This window comes from Protopterus annectens, chromosome 8.part0 (assembly GCF_019279795.1).
Source record: "Protopterus annectens isolate FY-2018-M chromosome 8.part0, PAN1.0, whole genome shotgun sequence".
NCBI lineage: Eukaryota > Metazoa > Chordata > Ceratodontiformes > Protopteridae > Protopterus > Protopterus annectens.
Genome location: NC_056741.1, coordinates 1,877,201,911 through 1,877,221,560, shown reverse-complemented (window position 1 = coordinate 1,877,221,560; position 19,650 = coordinate 1,877,201,911). Strand labels below are relative to the sequence as shown.

The window sequence follows — 19,650 nt, the reverse complement described above, 5'->3', positions numbered from 1 at the left end:
GCCATCCAGGGCTCAATTGGAAGCACCTTTGGGCGGAAAGCTGTCTTTATTCTCAGAAAATTGGCACAGTATTACAAAGGACAAATGGATACTGCAAATAATAGACAAAGGATACAGATTCCATTTTCATACATTACCAAAAAGACAAGGCATGCCAAACCTACCACCAAATCAAAGGGCAGAGGCTTTCAAGCAAATTTCCAAACTACTACAAATGAAGGCAATAGAAAAGGTTCCTTACACAGAACAAGGCCAAGGATTTTATTCCAGACTATTCCTTGTTCCAAGAAAAGAAAAACAAAGGAGGCCTATTCTGGACTTGTCCGCACTGAATACTTATCTCATCGTGCCAAAATTCAAAATGCTGACCTTACAGCAACTCCTTCCCATGCTGGGCAAGGGGTCCTGGCTGGTAACTCTAGACCTCAAGGAGGCATACCTGCATGTCCCTATCAGACAAAGTTGCAGAAGACACCTCCGATTTCTTGCAGGTTCAGAGCATTATCAATTCTCAGCATTGCCCTTTGGCTTATCTACTGCGCCCAGAGTATTCACGAAATGCCTGGCATTAGTAATTGCACATTGCAGACTTCAGGGGATTCAAATGTACCCATACCTGGACGACTGCCTTATACAAGCGGACAGCCAACAAACATTGGTAAAACACTTGAACTATGCCATCCGCCTACTACAGGCCTTGGGATACACAGTCAACATTCAGAAATCAAGACTTGTTCCATCCCAGCGAATAATTTTTCTGGGTGCAAAGCTGGATACAAACATCCAAATGGCTTTTCTCACAGAAGAAAAGCAAGAACAATTACCGGATTATTTCAGAAATCTGACAACACAAACCCAGCTGACTGCAAGAAAAATCCTGCAGGCCCTGGGTTTCATGTCATCTTGCATTCTTCTGATTCCACAAGCAAGGCTGCATATTAGAAAACTACAATGGTACCTAAAGAGTCTATGGTCTCAACACAGTCACAGCCTAGAAGCTTTGATCCCCCTCATTCCATGCCTTCAAAAGGAATTTCTGTGGTGGGCACAAGCAAGTCAGTCAAACATGGGTCTGCCTTTCAGCAAGACTCATATCAGCCAAACCATTACAACGGACGCCTCAGACCATGGATGGGGAGCGCACATGAAGGGCAGATGTATTCATGGGCAATGGACACAAAAGGAATTGCACCTGCACATCAACCAAAAGGAAATGCTGGCAGTGATACATTCAATCGAGGCCTTCGAACATTTTCTGCATCAAGGTCACCTGCTAATAAAGACAGACAATACCACAGTTATGTGGTACATAAACAAGCAAGGAGGTACCCATTCCTACCCTCTTTGCAGGCTGGCAATGAATCTTTGGGAACTTTCCCTAAAACTCAATATAGAGCTGCATTCCCAGTTCGTACCAGGAAAGGACAATGTACTGGCGGACAGCCTAAGCAGAAACACCACAGATCCACACGAATGGATGTTGCATCCAGACATTTTTCTTCAGATAGCACAATCATGGGGAAGGCCGGACATAGATCTTTTTGCCTCCCCCCACAACCATCAACTGAAGAAATTCTGCACAAGGACATACCATCCTCAAGCATGGAAAGTGGACGACCTATCCTTCAGCTGGAATGCTCTAACAGTGTATGCATTCCCACCTCTTCCGTTAATGACCAAGGTCTTACTGAAGATCAGGACAGAGCAACCAAAAGTGATTCTGATAGCTCCGGACTGGCCAAGACAACACTGGTACCCACTGTTAAAGAGCATGTCATGCACGAAACCATGGCCTCTACCACAATGGCCTCTTCTTCTGACACAGCACAATTACAAAACTCTGCACTCCAGCCTAAAAATCTTGCAGCTGACAGCCTGGAAAATACCTTGACTCCTCGACAGGATAAACTATCCAAGAGGGTAAAGGATATCATCATGTAAGCTCGGCGGCCTTCCACAAGAAAGGCATATTCAGCAAAATGGAAAAGATTTCGAACCTGGAGCACCGCAAAGGGTCAGGATCCGACATTGATGAGCATTCCACATATCCTTGAATAGGCTGAAATGCTCCATAATGGCCTTTCTTATTCATCCATAAAAATTCATGCTTCAGCTATTTCAGCAGAGTACAACACTGATCCACCTGTATTTTCTCATCCTCTGCTAAGGCAGTTTCTAAGAGGGATAAAAAACATCAACCCTCCAAGGAAACCACCAGTGCCTACATGGGACCTTAACTTCATGTTGGAAAAATTAACTCTACCTCCCTTTGAACCAGCAGCATCTTCAGAACTACAATTCCTGTCTTGGAAGACTGCCTTCCTTCTGGCCATAACCTCAGCAAGAAGAGTATCTGAGTTACAGGCCCTCATGGCAGTACAACCATTTCTCATTTTCCATAAGGACAGAGTCTCTTTGAGAACCAATCCTTCATTCATGCCAAAGGTGGTATCCAGGGTCTCACTGAACCAAGCTATCCACCTGCCTACTTTCTTTCCAAATCTACAAAATAAAGGAGAGAAACTTCTGCATACCCTGGACATTCACAGACAGTTGCGCTACTACTTGGACAGAACTAAGACTTACAGAAAAACTGACCAACTATTTGTAGCATATGCTGCTGGTGTACAAGGAAGAGCAATTTCCAAACAAACAATTTCAAAATGGATAGGAAATTGCATTCGATTCTGTTACTCTTTTCATGGAAAAGCTGTGCCAGCTAACATCAGACCTCATTCCAGAAGAGCAACAGCCACCTCCACAGCCTTCTTAAGAGGGGTGGCTACAAAGGACATTTTAGAAGCTGCTACATGGAGCTCTGTGCATACATTTTCCAAGCATTACAACTTCCTTTATATTCCAGATCCAGAGCAGGCTTTGCTACTGCAGCCCTGCAGGGCATGTTAGCTACACCATCCTTTTCTTAGGTCCTACCACCCCCAGCTTGGCTATGGTATTCTACCCATATGTAAGGACTGCAGATGCATCCTTGAAGGACATAGTACAGTTTTGTACCTACCATAAATGTAGATGTCCGATAGGTATGCATCTGCAGTCAGGTTTTCCCTCCCTCCTACCCCTCTGTGGTATTCTTTGGGTACCTATCCCTCTTTATAGCTAGCTGGGGTTATCTTTTATGGTGTATTTGTTTTTTATTGCTGTGCATGTTTGGAATTTATTCATTTCTCCAAAATTTAGCCTTTAGAGGGCACCTGGCATCTGGGGCAAGAAAAACTGAGGAAGATGGCGTCGGCTGATGCTTTTATACGCCAGGCGCTCTGACGTCGGGGAAAAGGGCGACATCAGCCGACGCAGGACCCAGACTTTGGAATCCGGCCGACCGAAGGGCTGCCTGAGGCAGGACAACCCATATGTAAGGACTGCAGATGCATACCTATCGGACATCTACATTTATGGTAGGTACAAAACTGTACTTTTTGCTCAACAATGCAAAGACTTCTCATCTTTTTTGTGAATGATTTAAGAAGGCAGGAAATGTAGTAAAGGCATAAATAGAGTTGAAAGTACAAAAAACTCCTGGACCAACCTCATGTCGATCAGGATCTGATGGCAGAAATGGTTAAGAAGAGGTGAATTTAAACCAAAAGATGAAAGGTTAATATTAGCGGTACAGGCTAATAGACTATGTACACGTTGGTTTACAAAGTCTGTTGAACATGTTTGAGAAAGTGATAATTGCAGGTTCTGTAAAACAGAACTGGAAACAGTCATACATCTTGTTGCTGGATAAGATTATATAACGGCAGAGGGGACCTGTATGCTGAAAGCTGTAATAATGTGGCAGGACTGTTCAATTGGGGTTGTGTAAACATTACAATGCTGAACTAACTGAGGAGCATTGGAAACCTGAGCCACATTATAGAGAATGATGAAGTTTATGTCACATAGGATCACCAATTACCATCCATTCAAAGAATATGTGAGAGAAAACTAGATGTAGAAGTCCATGAAAAGAAGACAAAAGTAGCATTGATCATTGAAAGTGGTACACCCATTGATTACACTGTCTTACAGAGAGGCACAAAGTCATAAAATACCAGGCTCTGCAGGCAGAAAAGAGGGCAATGTGGAAGAAGGATACCAAGACCATTCCAATAGTAGTAGGAACAATGGATTTAAAAAAGAATTTACAGTATTTAGAGATGTTACCAATACATGTAACTGCGTATGAATTGCAGGAGGAGTAAATTCTGGGTACATTGCAGGATCTGCGAAGAGCAATTTGGCTAACATCAAATATTGCAACAGTACTAATTTCACAAACTTTAATTATGCTTTGACTTGGGAATGAGGTCTATTCTCATCATGGTCTTAGAAACTGAAAGACTTGGAGAAATTAAACAGAGTTATATCCATTGTCGAAGTTCTGTTGAAATAAGATATTTATTATAATACTAGTAGTCACTGTATCATTGATATCCAAGACTTCATGCTGTTACATGTTTCACTACACTGTCTAGAATTTTCTCCTTTTTATGAGTAAAGTAAAGATGAGGGATGACTCTAATTTGGAGGAATGTCTCTTTGGTTTGGTGTCAAAATCTTGGGACTCTGGAAACCGAGCATGCCTTTTATCAGGAGCAGTGTGTTCATGCAGTTGTGGCAAGCATGGCTGCATGGCTGTTACAAGTTAAGGCCTAGTCCCCCCCCCCACTCCAATACCAGCAGAATTGCAAAGATAAGATCTTTATTGTTATTGTCCTCTTCAGAGATCCAGAGATGTGTTGAATTATTGCATGTTGTATTTCTGTCAGCTCATTACATACTTTTATGTAATAATAGTCTTGTTTTTATATTGTGAAGAAGTTAGATTTGTTTTCCACAGTTGGTCAATTGATACTTTTGATATTTGATGTATATTTGTAATGCACTATTATCTGCATTGCCTCAGAACTTTCATTTTACCTTTCATCTTAAGTGACGCATCTTTGCTGTAAGAATATAGTAAAATGGTGACAATACTGTGCAGGCATATCTGTTTTCACCAGTAGACTAGCTTTTTACTTAATAGCATAGACAGACTTGTGCATATACATTTATGGAGCCTATGACCATCAATACTTCTCCTTTGTGGCTCTAAGTCTTAAACATTAGTCCTTCACATGAGACATTTAAATTAAGGCCCCATCTGCCTGAACTGGTGGTACCTTAGGTAGATGTAAAATATTTCATGGCATTTATCAGAGGTTTCATGGCATTTATCAGAGAGTAGGGGAAGTTCCCTGGTTTTCTGTCCATGTTTCCTTTAGTGTGAGTACCACCTCTGAAAAAAGATCATTGACCGAGCGGGACTAACCTGATCAATAAAGTGTTAATAAAATTATGTGATAAAGTTTAAAGTGCCTCAAGAATATTGAAGAATATCTGTAATTCTTCCAACAGAGTAATTTCTGATTTTATTTGTGTGACTTGATTTTTTTTTTTTTTGAAGCTTATTCTAATTACAGTTCTTGCACCTTTAGGATGCCCCTTACCCTGGAAGCCTAGGCTACACAAATCCAGATGTCCAGGTGGAGGACTCCTCTGCTGCTACAACATCAGGAAAAGAGTAAGCAGAGTTTTATAGATCATTCTGTTGTCTGTAAGGCCTGAATGTAACAGAGCTGAGTAAGTACAGTGGACACCCGACATCAGTTTGTAGATATGTTGTTTGGAGGCAGTTACTGAATATGATAGAGTAAATTATCATAAAATGCTGTGTTATGTTTGTCCAAACTAGAATGTTGCTGCCCAGTTTTAAAGAGAAGTGGTACTCTTGAAATCCAAAGGTCAAGAAGCAAAGCTGTAGCAGAACTGTAGTCCTTGGGCTTGAGCTACTAACACACCAAATAACTTGAAAATTATTTTTTTTTACCTGTGAACTAGAATGTTATGTTGGTGGTAGGTTGTCAATGTGCTTGTTTAAACAGGTCTCGGGGACAGTAAATCTAAAGTGTATCATTGTACAGTGCTTCCATTTGTTTGAATAGAATAGTAACATACCATAGGTCAGTTGTGTGTTGGTTTACGTGGTATTTGTAGCATTCAGTGTATACCACATATGCTGTGATTATACTTATTTTGGTTAGCTTTTTAGCTTTTGCGTTGATTTTGTTAATATGCTGCTCTGTTGATGACATTATGCAACAGTAGAGTTTGCCTTTTTCTCTACTGTTGTGCGACCCTGGAGTTGGAATATGTAAGCCTGGAGACTCCTCGGAATGTTCAGTGAAAGCAGTTTTGGCAAATGAAAAAAAAAAAAAACATTGAAAAATGTTCACCAAAGCTGCCATTGGAGAGACTACATGAATTTCTTTGGAGATGGTCAACTTCAGGTTCGAATCGCACTACTTTAACAGTAACTTGGATGGTTTGTGATAATGCTACTTGTTTAGAGAATATTTAATTATGTAGTGTATAGTACAGTGATGGGATCCTATGGCATGCGTGCCAAAGGTGACACACGCCACAATGTTTTGTGTGACACGTCAGCGATCACCAACACCCGAGTTACCAAAGACACTGCATTTGCATTCGTTGCTCATGTGAAGTGCATTGAATTATTTTGAGCCAGGAGCTTTTGACACACCAAACCGAAAAGGTTCTCCATGTGTAATACTTTGATTCATTTAAGCAATTATTTTATAAATTTAATATTTGCTCTTACATGTGTAATGTACGATGAATTTTAAGAATAGTAAGAGTTAGTTTTTGATGGTTGATAATAGTGTTGCTCTTCAGAGGTCTTTTGTCCTCACATTTTTATAGTTTAGTTTAAGCATGACTGTTCCTTAGCTGCAGTACTCTAAAGGGTCAGTACCTCAGTCTTGTATGTGGTTTAATTCAGTAGATGATGAGCAGAATCATAATGTATTTTTTTATTTATATCACAGTGAATGTTCTTAATTGTTTACTTGCAACTGCTGTGTACACTTTTACGTACTTTACATTCTCTGCTAGGCAACCTTTATGAAGGCAGGCAATTTCCACAGCTGAGTGAGTGTATTTTGTGTGCGTCTAACTCTCAATATGATGGGCATCACATTCATTTTCCACATTCCATATCATCACATTTTGCATTTCTCTGTAACTAGAGCAGGAAAAGAAAATGGGTGCACAGCAAAGAGCTGAAGATAAAACATATGCCTAGTAATTCTTATTAATACTGAATGTATCACAAAAGTAGTGAAAGAAAAATTATATTAATGTGACTCCCCACTAGGTGTCAGCAGTGCTTCAAGAATATTTAAAGTTCAGTTCCCTTATGATTTCTTGGTATATTGAACTTGTCTTAGCAGAAAATGGTGTGCAGTTTAAATCATGAATGCAGTCAGCAAAGAATACACTTGTCCTAATGTCTGACCTTGTAAGCCGGTATTCTCAGGATTAGGCACTAACCAAAAGCTACTGCTCTGTTTCAACATTTGAGTTCTGTTTTTGTTATGAAGTTTTGCTTTGTTTATTCTAGCTCGTAATTTTGCTGCACATGAGAAATTTATGAAACGTATTATCCGTTTGTGTTTGTAGGAGTTTGCAAATAAGTTTGGTCATTATAATATACAGTGTTAATTGATGTGTTCTGTCAGCCCCCTTGTCTCTGCAAGTGCCTTTTTCTTGGCTTGTGAAGACTGGAGGTCCCCTATCTTAGCAGAGAACATGGAGACTAGAGCAGGCCTACTTAAACTCCTGTCCTGGGAAACATAACCCTGCCACAAACCCATAGTATTCAGGACATAGATCTCCTCTATTGGTAAATCTTTAACTGCCATATTTTATGCTGGCCCCCAGTTCTCTTGCGACCTGTGGTGTCGCTTACACTGTCACCTTCATTTGATACTGCATATCACCTTACCTCAATGACTATTAGTGGAGTGTAAGGCTACCTGATTTTTAGACTTCTCTGAGAACTCGAGGGCCCAGAGGCCGTTCCCTCTAAGATGAACAAGGATAATGAGTGTAACCCCAACTTCTTCACTTCCAGAAATAGTTTTGCAATCAAGATTCAGAACCAAAGCCAGAAGGTATAAGGGCCAAATGCCCTGAGCCAGGGACTCTTAAATATTTAATTGCAGTATTTATAGAAAAGTAGAACAAAAAGACTTGCAACTTGTCTTGTCACAAAAATCACAAGTTTTGTAAGGGATGGGGCATATTTTTGAAAGCCAGTGACATATCAGAAGTTTATCTCCAGATGACCTGTCTGTTTGAGAGACCCTCAGGCTGATGTGGAGCAGCTTAGACTGGCATTCAGCCTCAATTATAACCATCCAGAAACATCTTGCAGAGTTTTGGGAAAAGGGTCTGAGGGAGCCCTGGGTTATCCCCTTGGTGTAAGTATGTTACCCAAGTAGTCTACCTTATTTGTGTCCCTCAAGAAGATCAAGGCTTTGTTGACCAGGTTAGTCCCAGTAGGCTAGTGGCCTGTTTTTAAGGGAGACCCAAGTTGGTATTTTTACTACTAGGGGATGTTTGGATGGGGCATCGGGGAACTTCTTCCCACACTCTTTAGATAAGTTCAATGGGTTCTTTTACATCCACCTGAGCTACCACCAACTCAAGCAGATGGAACCTCGGTTGATTGTCTTCTCTGATGGATGAGATCTGACACTGGAGTTCCATTCTGTTTGCCTTTAAAATGAAGGCCAACATGGCTTAGTCAGCCTAGCTTATGAAAGTTTCGCAGGTAACGCAGCCAGCCCCTTTCACCTATAATGGTCTTATGCAAATAACCCCCTCACCAGCTCTCTTGACTTACTGATTAGATATGGCCCCCAACTGTTTTACATACCATATATTCTTAGTGCGCCTTTTGTTATAATACTTTGTATTTTTTAGCAGCCATCTGTTGTCTGTCAGCGTGCTTCTGTGAAGTCAGTCCATACCAGATTTCTTGAGACTGTGAAGAACTGCTTCTACCTCCCCTCCTCTTTTTTTCTCTCAACTTTGGATCATTTTTATTTGGATTAACATTTTGACTGCTTTGGGTTGCTGTGTTTCTGTATTTCTGCCCTTAGTGTATAGGAAAGTTTTTTTTATTTATCTATTCCTATTTATTTTGTTGTGTCAGAGTCCTTGACAGTTTTTTTTTCTCGTTATGTTGAAAGACTGCAGCGAGTTTACAAAATGCCAATGTGAGATATTGTTCATGTATAAACATTGAAACAGCATCTTGTGTGCTCAGTCAGCATTCAGGTCAGAAATGGCTCCTGACTCAAATGTGGTACTTGTGGTAACAAAAGAAATGTGAATTATTTTCCTTCAGTATTATGACTGTGTATCAGTTTTATTAATGATTGAAACAGGAGGAGTTTATATGGTACTCCATTGTCAAATGAAAACATATGCAATGCTGCATGATTTTTACAATGATAGTTTGTGCTTAGATAGTACTGCTTTCCAGATATTTATATTTAATTTTCTGTTAATTATGCATATATTTCATATTTCTGTACATATCTCAAAATAACCTGTGCCAGTGGCATAGAGGGGATAGGACCTTGACGTCGGCCAGGGAACCTGAATTCAGTTAGAAGCTAAAGTACTGAACAGCACAGGCAGGGCGGATGAGCAGTTGGGCTCACCTTGTGGTTGATCCCTGGTGGAGGCTAGTAATGCACTGGGGATGCTTGTCTTCAGGATGGAAAGGCAGTGGGTGAGCCACCACAGAAGCAGGACAACGTGCCAGCACTCCCATTCTGCATCTTCTCCTGAGATGTGAATGGTTTGCCAAAATGGGGCAGGGAAATAGGCACATATATAAAAAAAACACACTTTTCAGTAGCAGTGTGATGGTACTCCAGGTTACCTTGATCTCCTTACCTGCCATGAACATAAATAAGAGCAAGTCTAGAGCATGCTAGTTTTATTTTGTCACAATTTAAACCATTTTGGTTTGAAGTGCATCTTCTGTGTTGCTGTCAGGAGCATTCACAGTTCCCATTTCCATGGGTAGTTGTGTGTCATTGTGAACTGTACATTTGAGGTCTCTCTGAATATCTTTGTCTTACCTTAATCATGCAGTAGAATTACATTGACATTGTTGTAAACAGCAGTGTTGTATCTTTCAGTTGGAATAGGGACACATTTTGTCATGCCTAGTATTTAACTCTCTGTCGTGCATATTTCAACAAGTGCCTGGGGAATGAGTTTGCACTGGGCATAGCGAGAGGAAGTCACTCATTTCCACGGTAGTGTAGCATGTATTGGTAGCTCTTTTCCCCAACATCATCTGTGAGGTCAGAGAGGAGTAGAAACACCACCAACTCAGGAGTGGGACAAGGGGGCAGCCAGAGCTAGAAGTTAGGTTAAGTGCCTTAGCAGTTAAGGTAGGAGGAGGGCAAGAGGCGTTGGAGTGATACAGCGTATCATCTACTGGACACAACATAAAGAGAGGATGAGAGAAATAAACAGAGAATAAAGGAGTATGAGGAGGATATTAAAAGGAAAGAATGCCACTGACGTTATGTAGTAATGTGAAGCTTGCAGTTCGGATATAATCTAGGACCTGCAATATGCAGAGTGGGGAGCAGGGTTAGGGCAGCGAAGGCTAAAGATGGAAAGGAAGTTAGCAAAAGGGATTAAGAAAGGAAGCAAGGACTTTTTTTGGTACATAGAAAGAAGAAAGGGAGGGACAAAAAACTGGCTAGGATGAACAAAGGTGATGCGTAGATCATGGAGGACTGGGAAGAATCAGGAATACTAAGCGATACTGTGGTTCAGTCTTCACAGAGGAAAGAAGCCATTCTAGGAAGGAGGTTGGGTGGAATTAGGCACCAGAATAGAAAGAGGAGAGGTTCAGAATAAAGTGGCTCCTCTTAAGGAGTGTAAAGCACCTAGACCAGATGAGCTATCTTCAGTTTTGCTCAGAAATCTGGCCAATATGTTGGCAGACTCACCGGATGGAGCTATTCATCACATCACTTGTCAGTGCAGAAGTGCCAGAGGAAGACGTAAAAGCAGCTGTGACGGTCTTGTATAAGGGGAGGTGTAGAAAAAAAATCAAAATAGCTACAGGCAGGTTAGTTTAACAGTAGTGTCAGGGAACATTGTGGAGAGAATTCCGACGGAAGGCTAGGAGTGCTTCTAGAGATAGAGAACAACCATTTCCAGTACAGAGATTCATAGCCAGAAGGATCTCGTGTGTCAAACCCTGTCCAGTTTTATGACACATTGACTGCTGAAGGTGAGAAGCAAATAGAAGTAGACTTGGTCCAACCACTGATAAAAATGTAGATAGTTTGGGAGTTCTAAGGAAGTGGATAGCTGCTTGATTGATTGCCAGTGCACAGACATGTATACCTAGAGAGGCAGTGCTAGGAATTGGGAGTCAGGGGTGTGACTAGTGGAATACTGCAGGGATCTGTCCTGGGTCCAGTAGTCTTCAGGGTGTTTGTCTCAAATATAACTGAGAGTAGAGAACAGAATTAGCCTCTTTTCTGATGATACAAAGATAGATGCAGAAGTGGATTCTGGGAAGAAGAGTCTAGAGAAGAGTTGAACAAGTGAAGAGAAAGGTGGCAGCTGAGGATCAGTGCAAACAGTTGCAGAGTACTGCATTTTTAGTCTTATGTGACATACTAACAGGGGTAGTGAAACAAATGGAAGCAGAGCAAGAAAAGGATCTAGGATTGTTGATCAAAGATGGACTGGAGCACTTGGAGTAGAGTGGAAGAGCAGTGGCTGCAGCTAACAGAATGTTGGGGTGTAATATATCCTTAGGGTGGTAGAACCCAGCCCCAAAGAAAAAGTGCTTCTACTGTACAGGACTGTGGTTAGGCCGTAGCTTGTGTACTGAATGTATTTATGGAGGCCATATAAGAAAAAGTACATTAGCTTGGTGGAAGGACTCCAGGGGAAAGCTACCAGAAAGATCCAAAGGATGGAGGGGAAGGAATATAACCAGGGACTAGGGAAGCTATAGAGTCCTGAAACAATGAGGGAATCATGATATTGGTGCCCAGGATAATTTCATATGGATGTGAAAAGGGTATGTTAAACAAAAAGGGAAGGAAAGGGGTAGAGTATAAGCAGCAGATTTGACAGGCCGCTATCTTTTTCTTCAAAATTACTTTTATGAGTAGGAGTGTGGAACCAAGGACTGGACTACTGGAATGGGTAATGGTGAAGGAACCCACAGGGGCATTGAGGATGGCATGGGAGACAGGTTAAGTAACGGTAAGGAGGAAGGTATGGATGGAAGACAGGTAGAATGTTAAAACACTTAAACTGACATACTAGATAGGCTTATGGTCTTCTTCTGCTGTTAATCAAATACAGTGCAACTTCCTGAGCCAGAGAGTTGCTGGCAGGATTCACTCCAGGAACATGCTCCTTTCCAGTCCCCAGGAGGAGATGATCTGATGGAAGCCTTAGTTCCTTCCCTGCTTCTGGGCCAACTGTTTTGACATCTTTACCACTAGTTAGCCCAAGTCATTATTGGGTGCAGGTAGATGCTTCTCCCCTTTTCTGGAGTGCAAGCTGGGAATGTGAATGTTTGTATTTTAAGTTGTAGCTACACCTTGGATTGTGGCTGAAAGCAGTCTGTTTGATTAGTTCGTGTGTGTGTGTGTGTGTGTGTGTGTGTGTGTGTGTGTGTGTGTGTGTGTGTATGTGTGTGTGTGTGTGTATGTGTGTGTGTGTGTGTGTGTGTGTGTGTGTGTGTGTGTGTGTGGTGCGTGCTCGCATATATAAACATAGTTATAGTGTTCATTTCCAAAGTCAAATCTGCTGTGTGGAATTAATGTACTGTAATACATGTTGGGTGTTGGTCAGGCATGGGACAAATAATGTCTGAATCCCATTTGATTTAAAAATATTTTGCTTAGGGAGACAAAAACTCAATGTATCTCACATACAGAGTACTTCTGGCTTTATGGTATTTTGTTTATGTTGCAGTGACACTGTGACCCCAAGTGCAAAGATGGGGGAAAAGGGGTTGTGGATGGATGGATTATTGCTTTTGTGATGTTACTACTTATAAGGATAAAGACAAAAACCTCCTTCCAACAGCTGGTACCTTGATTGATTGCATTGCTGACAGTCATGCAAAAAAATGACTTCCAGACATGTCATATGAAAAGACTCCCTGTCAGAGATTTAGTACAAAGAATAAGAATGGTTACTACAATTAGGGTGAATCAAGAGAGGTTTTTATTCTCTAGATCAGACTTTTGACCCCATTGACCCCATGGACAAATGCCTGTGGTCAGTCAAGCTCTTAGTGCAAATCATAACCATCTCCACTTGACGTTCTTTCATTTTTGATTGACTGCTTTGTTCTTTTGAGGGTTGTGAGATTAGCCACATATACTGTGATCATAAGGCGTTATCTCATGTTCTGGTACTGTGTGTGGTAAGCACTTCAGATTTTTTTTCTTACCCACTTAACTTCTTTTGGGATATCTGTTTGGCTAGAAACTTTGCTAAAACAGATGCACTAGTCTTCAGGTACATTTTTTTCTTGCAGCTAATTTTCATTCTGTAAATAGTGGCAGAGCACCAAAATTTGTCTGTGGGCAATGATATCATACATTGTCCAAAAAAAACAGTTAATCCTTTTTTTCGTTACACAGATCAGAATTTAAGACTGGGACTTGAGTGACAGCAGCCAACTGAAATACATTACTGTGTTAATTTTCTTCCACATTTTTCATTAAAAAATGGCTGTCATTTGGGGGTACTCTATGTGAAACTGACATGATCACTGTGAAGCAATCATTGATGTGCCTTGGTAGAGGGATCTCTGTAACTGAGAGCAACAAGCTAAAATGCATTGTTGTGGCCATTTTTCTCTTTTATCACCATCAGTATCAGCAAGAGAAACATGAATTGCTGGTCTTTTGGGGGGGTTGTGTGCGAGTATAAAACAGTTACACTACTGCCCTTGAAAGATCATTGATATGGCTTACCAAGGGGGTGTACAGTATGTGAGCAACAAGCTGAAATATGTTACTGTGGCTATTACACCTTTCATTTAACACTCTGATATCAGAAGTGTATGCAGAGGGTCTTTTATGAACTCTTTAATGAATCCCAATTGCTCTCATCACATCATCTGGCTCTAATAGGTTGGAAAACTACCATTCAGGTATAGAGTAATGGGACCGCTTGAAACAAGTTTCTATGCAGGGGAAAATCCCTCCTGCCGTCCCCACAAACCAATAACTTTGTAACTCCAAAGTTGTACAACACTGAGGAAAGGAGAGTCCCAAAACAGCAAACAGTTGTCTCATGCACTCTGTTTTTTTTTTTTCAGTCTGCATAGAGCAAGCGATTCTGTAGATCACACATGTCAAGGATGTATGTGGAGGCCATTTTTTTTTTTTTTTTTTGAGGGGGTAGCGAGCTACATGTGAAAGTTACATAATCACTGAAAATTAATAGTCAGTATATTTTGCAGGGTTAGAGCAGTGTTTTTGAAACAAGTTGAAATTCATTCTTTACCATTATATCCATATATTTCTTCACAGTAAGAGATGATGTACCCAGTCAGGAGGAGTTAATTCTGCTGGGATAACCAAAACTAATGTTTGTAGTAATTCAGAAACACACAGAAGACTCCATTCCTGTTTTAGAATTCAGTTATTACTTTTTTCACGTATCCCTAATTGAAATGGCTTTAAAGTCAGCACACAGCAGAACATATGATTTTATTTCCTCTAAAAAGCCATGTACTTAATATATAACCCATTATAATTTTGCTTTTCTAACATAGAAAAAGTAAAACCACTATTTATTTTGCTTTCTTATCTATCCTAACAACTGAAATAACAGTTTTGTCCTTAAAAGTGATATTTTCTAGAATCATTTCTTTAAAGTTCACATAGTGAAGTTATTAAACATGTGATGTTCTTTGTGTTATTGCAGTTCTTTGTGTTTCACTATTGCAGTCCTGACTTACAGTATTTCCTGCTGTGAAAGCCCTTGGCCAGACCGACTACCAGAGAAAATTTTCCCATATGTCAGGAATACAGCAGTGAATGGAAGGACATAGTACAGTTGGGTAAAGTCTTACCGTAACAGTAGATGTCTTTTGCTTCACTGTTGCAGTATTCACTCCCTCTCTCCTTCCTCCTAGTCCTTTACCTTCCAGGATGTACTGGTTACCTGTTGGGTTTCCATGGATTGCTGTTCCTACTGGGGCAGTCCGTTCTGATGATGGTACATCCAGATGTCACCTTATGCCCTACGCTATGCAAGGAGCATATGTATGATGTTCTGCGTTTCTTAAAGCAACAAAAGGCTTTGGTATACTTGCTGACATCAGGCTACCCATGGCAGGGAATCCCATATATTAGGAATACTGCAACAGTGAAGGAAAGGACATCTACTTTAATGGTAAGATTTTACACAACTATACTTTTCTTGCTGTTGGACCCCAAAGCAGTGTTTCAGTGCATCAATCAGTCTGCACCAGAGAGAAGTCATTGGAAAGATAAGTACCCAGTTTGGGAACTATTTTCTCTTTCTTTAGTTCAAGTCATAAAAGATAAATAATTGTGTCCGCTATGGTAAGCAGATCCCACACAGTGACTTCCATTCACTTTGTGCCACCTGTTTTAGGCCTGGTTCATGATGTCCCTAGTTGCCGTTTTTGTGCCCATTTTAATTCTAGAATTATCAGACAAAGGGCCGAGATCTTGGCTAGATTCCTTAGTGTTGAATCTACTCTTCAGTGTCAAATGGAGTCCGCCTGTCGTCCAGAGGTTGAGCAGCCTAGGTATAAGAGAGAAAAAGATGAGACCTCCAAGCTTAGGACCTCGGACGACAACCATTCTCAGTCTGTTTCTCCTTCAAGGCTTGTGATCATTGAAGAAGGTGAGGTGCTTTTGCAGCCCCGTTCTGTGCCTGAGGTGGTGGCGCAAGCCTCTGAGACACTGTCAGAGTGCAACATGCCATCTGGTCCCTCTGCACAGGCCCTTGCTTTCAGCTCATTGGTCAGGTCTGGGGCTGCTCAGTAGGCCAGGCCTCTGCTTCTGTTGAGCTCGCTTTCATCGGTGATGCTCCTTTGCAACTTTGGCCTAACTGGCTCCTCATTCCTCCAGAGAGACAAGGCCAAAGCAACTCCTAAGTGGGGTGCTTCTTCAGGGCCTTCTCCTAGACCTATAGGCTCCCTTTCTCAGGGATATTAGCAGGACTTGGTTAGGCTAGCTGAAGACCTGATCTCTATAGCCAGATCTGTACAAGCCCCCAGGAATTCTTCCCCAGGAAAAAGGAAAAGGGATCCTACTTAAGTTTTTTTTCAGATCTTTTTGAATCTGCTGAGGATTCTGACCTAGATGAGCCTGTTTCTGAAGAAGGACCCTCCCTCACTTCTTTTAAGGAATCAGATTTTGAGGAGAACCTGCCCCCCCCAGAGGATATTAACTTTGGAAAGTTTGTCCTTGTATGAGAGAACACATCCAGTGGGAACCACAGGAATACCTTCAGTCAGAAAAGAGAATTAGGGAGTTTCTGAATCTGCCGGAGCACAGACCTCTTGCTATTCCCCCTATTTTAGAGGTGGCTGAGGATGTCTTCTTGGATTCCACTTTGAATTCTGGCTGTCTTCCCTCAGCTCCTCAAACCAGACAGGTTTTATAGGGTACAGTACTCCCATAAATACCTTTTCAAAAATGCTTCTGCTGATCCATAGGTGGTCACCCGAAGTCCCAAAGGGGCTAGAGCCAGTTCCACCAAAAATCCTTTACCTATGGATAAAGAGAACAGGGCTCTCGATAGATTTGGGAAAAAAAGTATATACCTCAGCCACCCTTACCATGAGGGATCTCAGATGTCAGTTTCACATGGTTAAATATCAACAAACCATCCTGGATCCACTGAAACAAAAGGTCTGTTTCCTTGAGGATAAAAACCTTTCTAAGGAACTTTTGGATCTTTGCCACAAACAGTTCACAGGTAGCTTACGCATTCTTTACACTGTGGCTATGATGCTTTGGAGGCCTGTAGTCGGGCGGCAGCCACTGCTGCTGTTATTAAAAGTTATGCATGTCTTGGGGGACAATCTTTTCTTGACCATATTAAATCTAACCACCTTGATGCTCTCCTAGACAAGGACTTCCTTTTTGGGTGTAAAGCTGAAGCTAAGTCTATGCAGACTTTGAAAAGCTTCCTTCAAGTTCAGCCATCAAGGTTTAGTAGGAACTTGTAAATCCACAGAAAAGCTCACACCAGGTGTAGTGCAGCAGGCAAAAATATAATCCAAATACAAACGTAATGCAGCAAACTGCAATAATGCAGCAAGCAGTGATGAATCCAACTGTGAACTCCAAGTTTAATCCAAATTCAAAACTTAAGCGCTTTCGTCCATTAATACATGAATACAGGAACTTCATCAGACAAGTACTTTACATTCAGCCTCCTTTTAAAAGATAAAACTAGTGACCTCACTTCCTCTCTCCCATTCGCTAGTGACCTAATTTCCTCTCCCATTCACATACAAAAAAGTTTTTTATTCTTAAAGGGACCAATGTTTTTTTTTTAAATGCATGTACACTACAGTGAAAGACTGCATGCATAAAATCACATAAATAATGCCATGCAATGCCGGTACAACACAGTAAAAGACTACATATGTAAAGTCACATAAAAATACCATAGTTTGTCGTGTAATCTAAACATAAAAAACAAGTTATTCTAAAATCTTAAAGTGCAAGAAGAATATGAAAACAATCAAACTCTGACGTATTGAACATGTTGATAAATAATTTGTATATTCAATACAGAACATTTCATATTTAATCTATCTTTTCAAACCGTTAAGTTTTAATAAACTGGAAACTGACTGGCTATCATTCAAGCCTGGCCAGTGAATGTGGGTCTAAAGCTGAAACTGTTATTAAAAAAAATGGAAGACAAAACTAAGTCTATGCAGTCTTTGAAAAACTTCCTTCAAGTTCAGCCATCAAGGTTTAGTAGGAGCTTCCCCACTAAACACTGGTCCTTTCCCTCCTAGTCTAGAAGCAGACAGAGGCAACCCCAGTGGGAAAGGACACAAAGGCAGCTGCAGAGATCCAGTCAGTGGACCTCATAAACTTTCAGGCAAGGGAGTTCTAGACCACTGACATCTGCCAGAGAGCAACAATGACTCTCCCACTCCGCTGTCCTTGCTCCCTTCCACAAGACTAGGAGGAAGCTGTCCCCTGTTCAAACAAAACTGGTCCCTCATCACTTCAGACAAGTAGGTTCTAAGCATTATTTCTAATGGTTACAAATTCACTTTCAAAGAGCCTTTGAAATACTCTGGCTACCTGGATATTCCTCAAAATAAAATAAATTAAAAAAAAAAAAAAATGCACTCGTCTCTCAAATCCAGATTTTGTGCTCTCAGGGATCAGTGGAGCCAGTTCCAGAATATCAGAAGGGAAAAGGGTTCTACTTAGGCTGTTTCTGGCTCCCAGAAAAGAAAGCTCTTAGCATCCTATCTTAGACTTCCCACTCTCAATCGGTTCCTCCTGGTTGCAAAATTCAAAATGTTGACTCTTCAGGAATTCTTGCCAATGATCGCCTCACAGGCCTTTATGGTCTCACTGGAACTAAAAGATGCCTATCTGCACATTCCCATACAGTAGTCACACAAACTTCTCTTCAGTGCAGGTGCCAGTCACTTTCAGTTTTCAGCACTGCTCTCAGGGTTTTCACCAAGTGCTTAGCTCCTGTAATTGCCTTTTCCAGGACCAGAGGGGTCCAAATTAACCCCTACCTGGACGATTGCCTACTACAAGCCACAGACCTATTAAAACTTCTCAAAGGATGTGGGGTTTACCCAGAGCCTCCTGTCCTGCCTAGGCTTCACCATAAATCTGCAAAAAATCCAACACTCTTCCGTCCACCAAGATAGTTTTCCTGGGAGCTCTCCTGGACTCTTATCTTCAAAAACCCTTCCTTCCCCCAGACAAGGTCTCCTTTTTGACTCAATACTTCAAAAGAATCCCACAGAAACAATGCATCTCAGCCAGAGAGTTCCTCTGAGCACTGGGCTACATGGCATCTTGTATCCTCATGGTTCCCCTGGCCAGGCTACAGATGAGGAAACTACAGTGGTACCTCAAAAATGTATGGTGCCAACACTATCAGTCCCTGGCGACTGAGATACAGCTGCTTCCTTGCCTGAAGGAGGTGTTTGCATGGTGGGCACATACTTGTGCACAAAATCAGAGCCTTCCATTCAGATTCACTCCCCAGTGCCAAACTCTCACCACAGATGTCTCAGAGACAGCCTGGGGGCTCACTTCTAGCACTTCCAATCCTAGTGGAAGTGGGAGATTTAGTTTAAGGACAGGCACATAAACTGGAAAGATCTTATGGCAGTACAAAAAGGCCTTATAGCTTTCAAGGAAAAATGGGAGCCAGGGGTCCTAGACAACACCACAGTTATGTGGTGCATGAACAAGCAGTGGGGCACCCACTCTTAAATTCTGTTTTGTCTAGCAATGCAAGTTTGGGAAGCTGCTCACTCTCTGGGGTTGCACCTCCTGCACAATATCTTCCAGGTGCTCAAAATACTCTACTCTGCATACATCAGCAGAAACCTGATCAACTCCTATAAATGGCATCTCTATAGGGAAATATTTCTCAGCATGGTCCACAGATAGGGAGTCCCACAGACAGACTTTTTCACCACCAAGAAAAACACACAACTGAAAAGATTCT

General features: G+C 41.3%; 1 protein-coding gene across 2 annotated transcripts in view; it reads left to right on the top strand.

The window, feature by feature from the left end:
• ZDHHC1 (zinc finger DHHC-type containing 1) overlaps positions 1–19,650 on the top strand; it is a 437,426-nt gene that overhangs the window by 283,287 nt on the left and 134,489 nt on the right. For both annotated transcript variants that reach the window (XM_044081372.1, XM_044081370.1), the window contains exon 10: positions 5,484–5,569. In XM_044081372.1, coding sequence (XP_043937307.1) covers positions 5,484–5,569 — 86 coding nt within the window. The remainder of the gene's footprint in view (positions 1–5,483; positions 5,570–19,650) is intronic.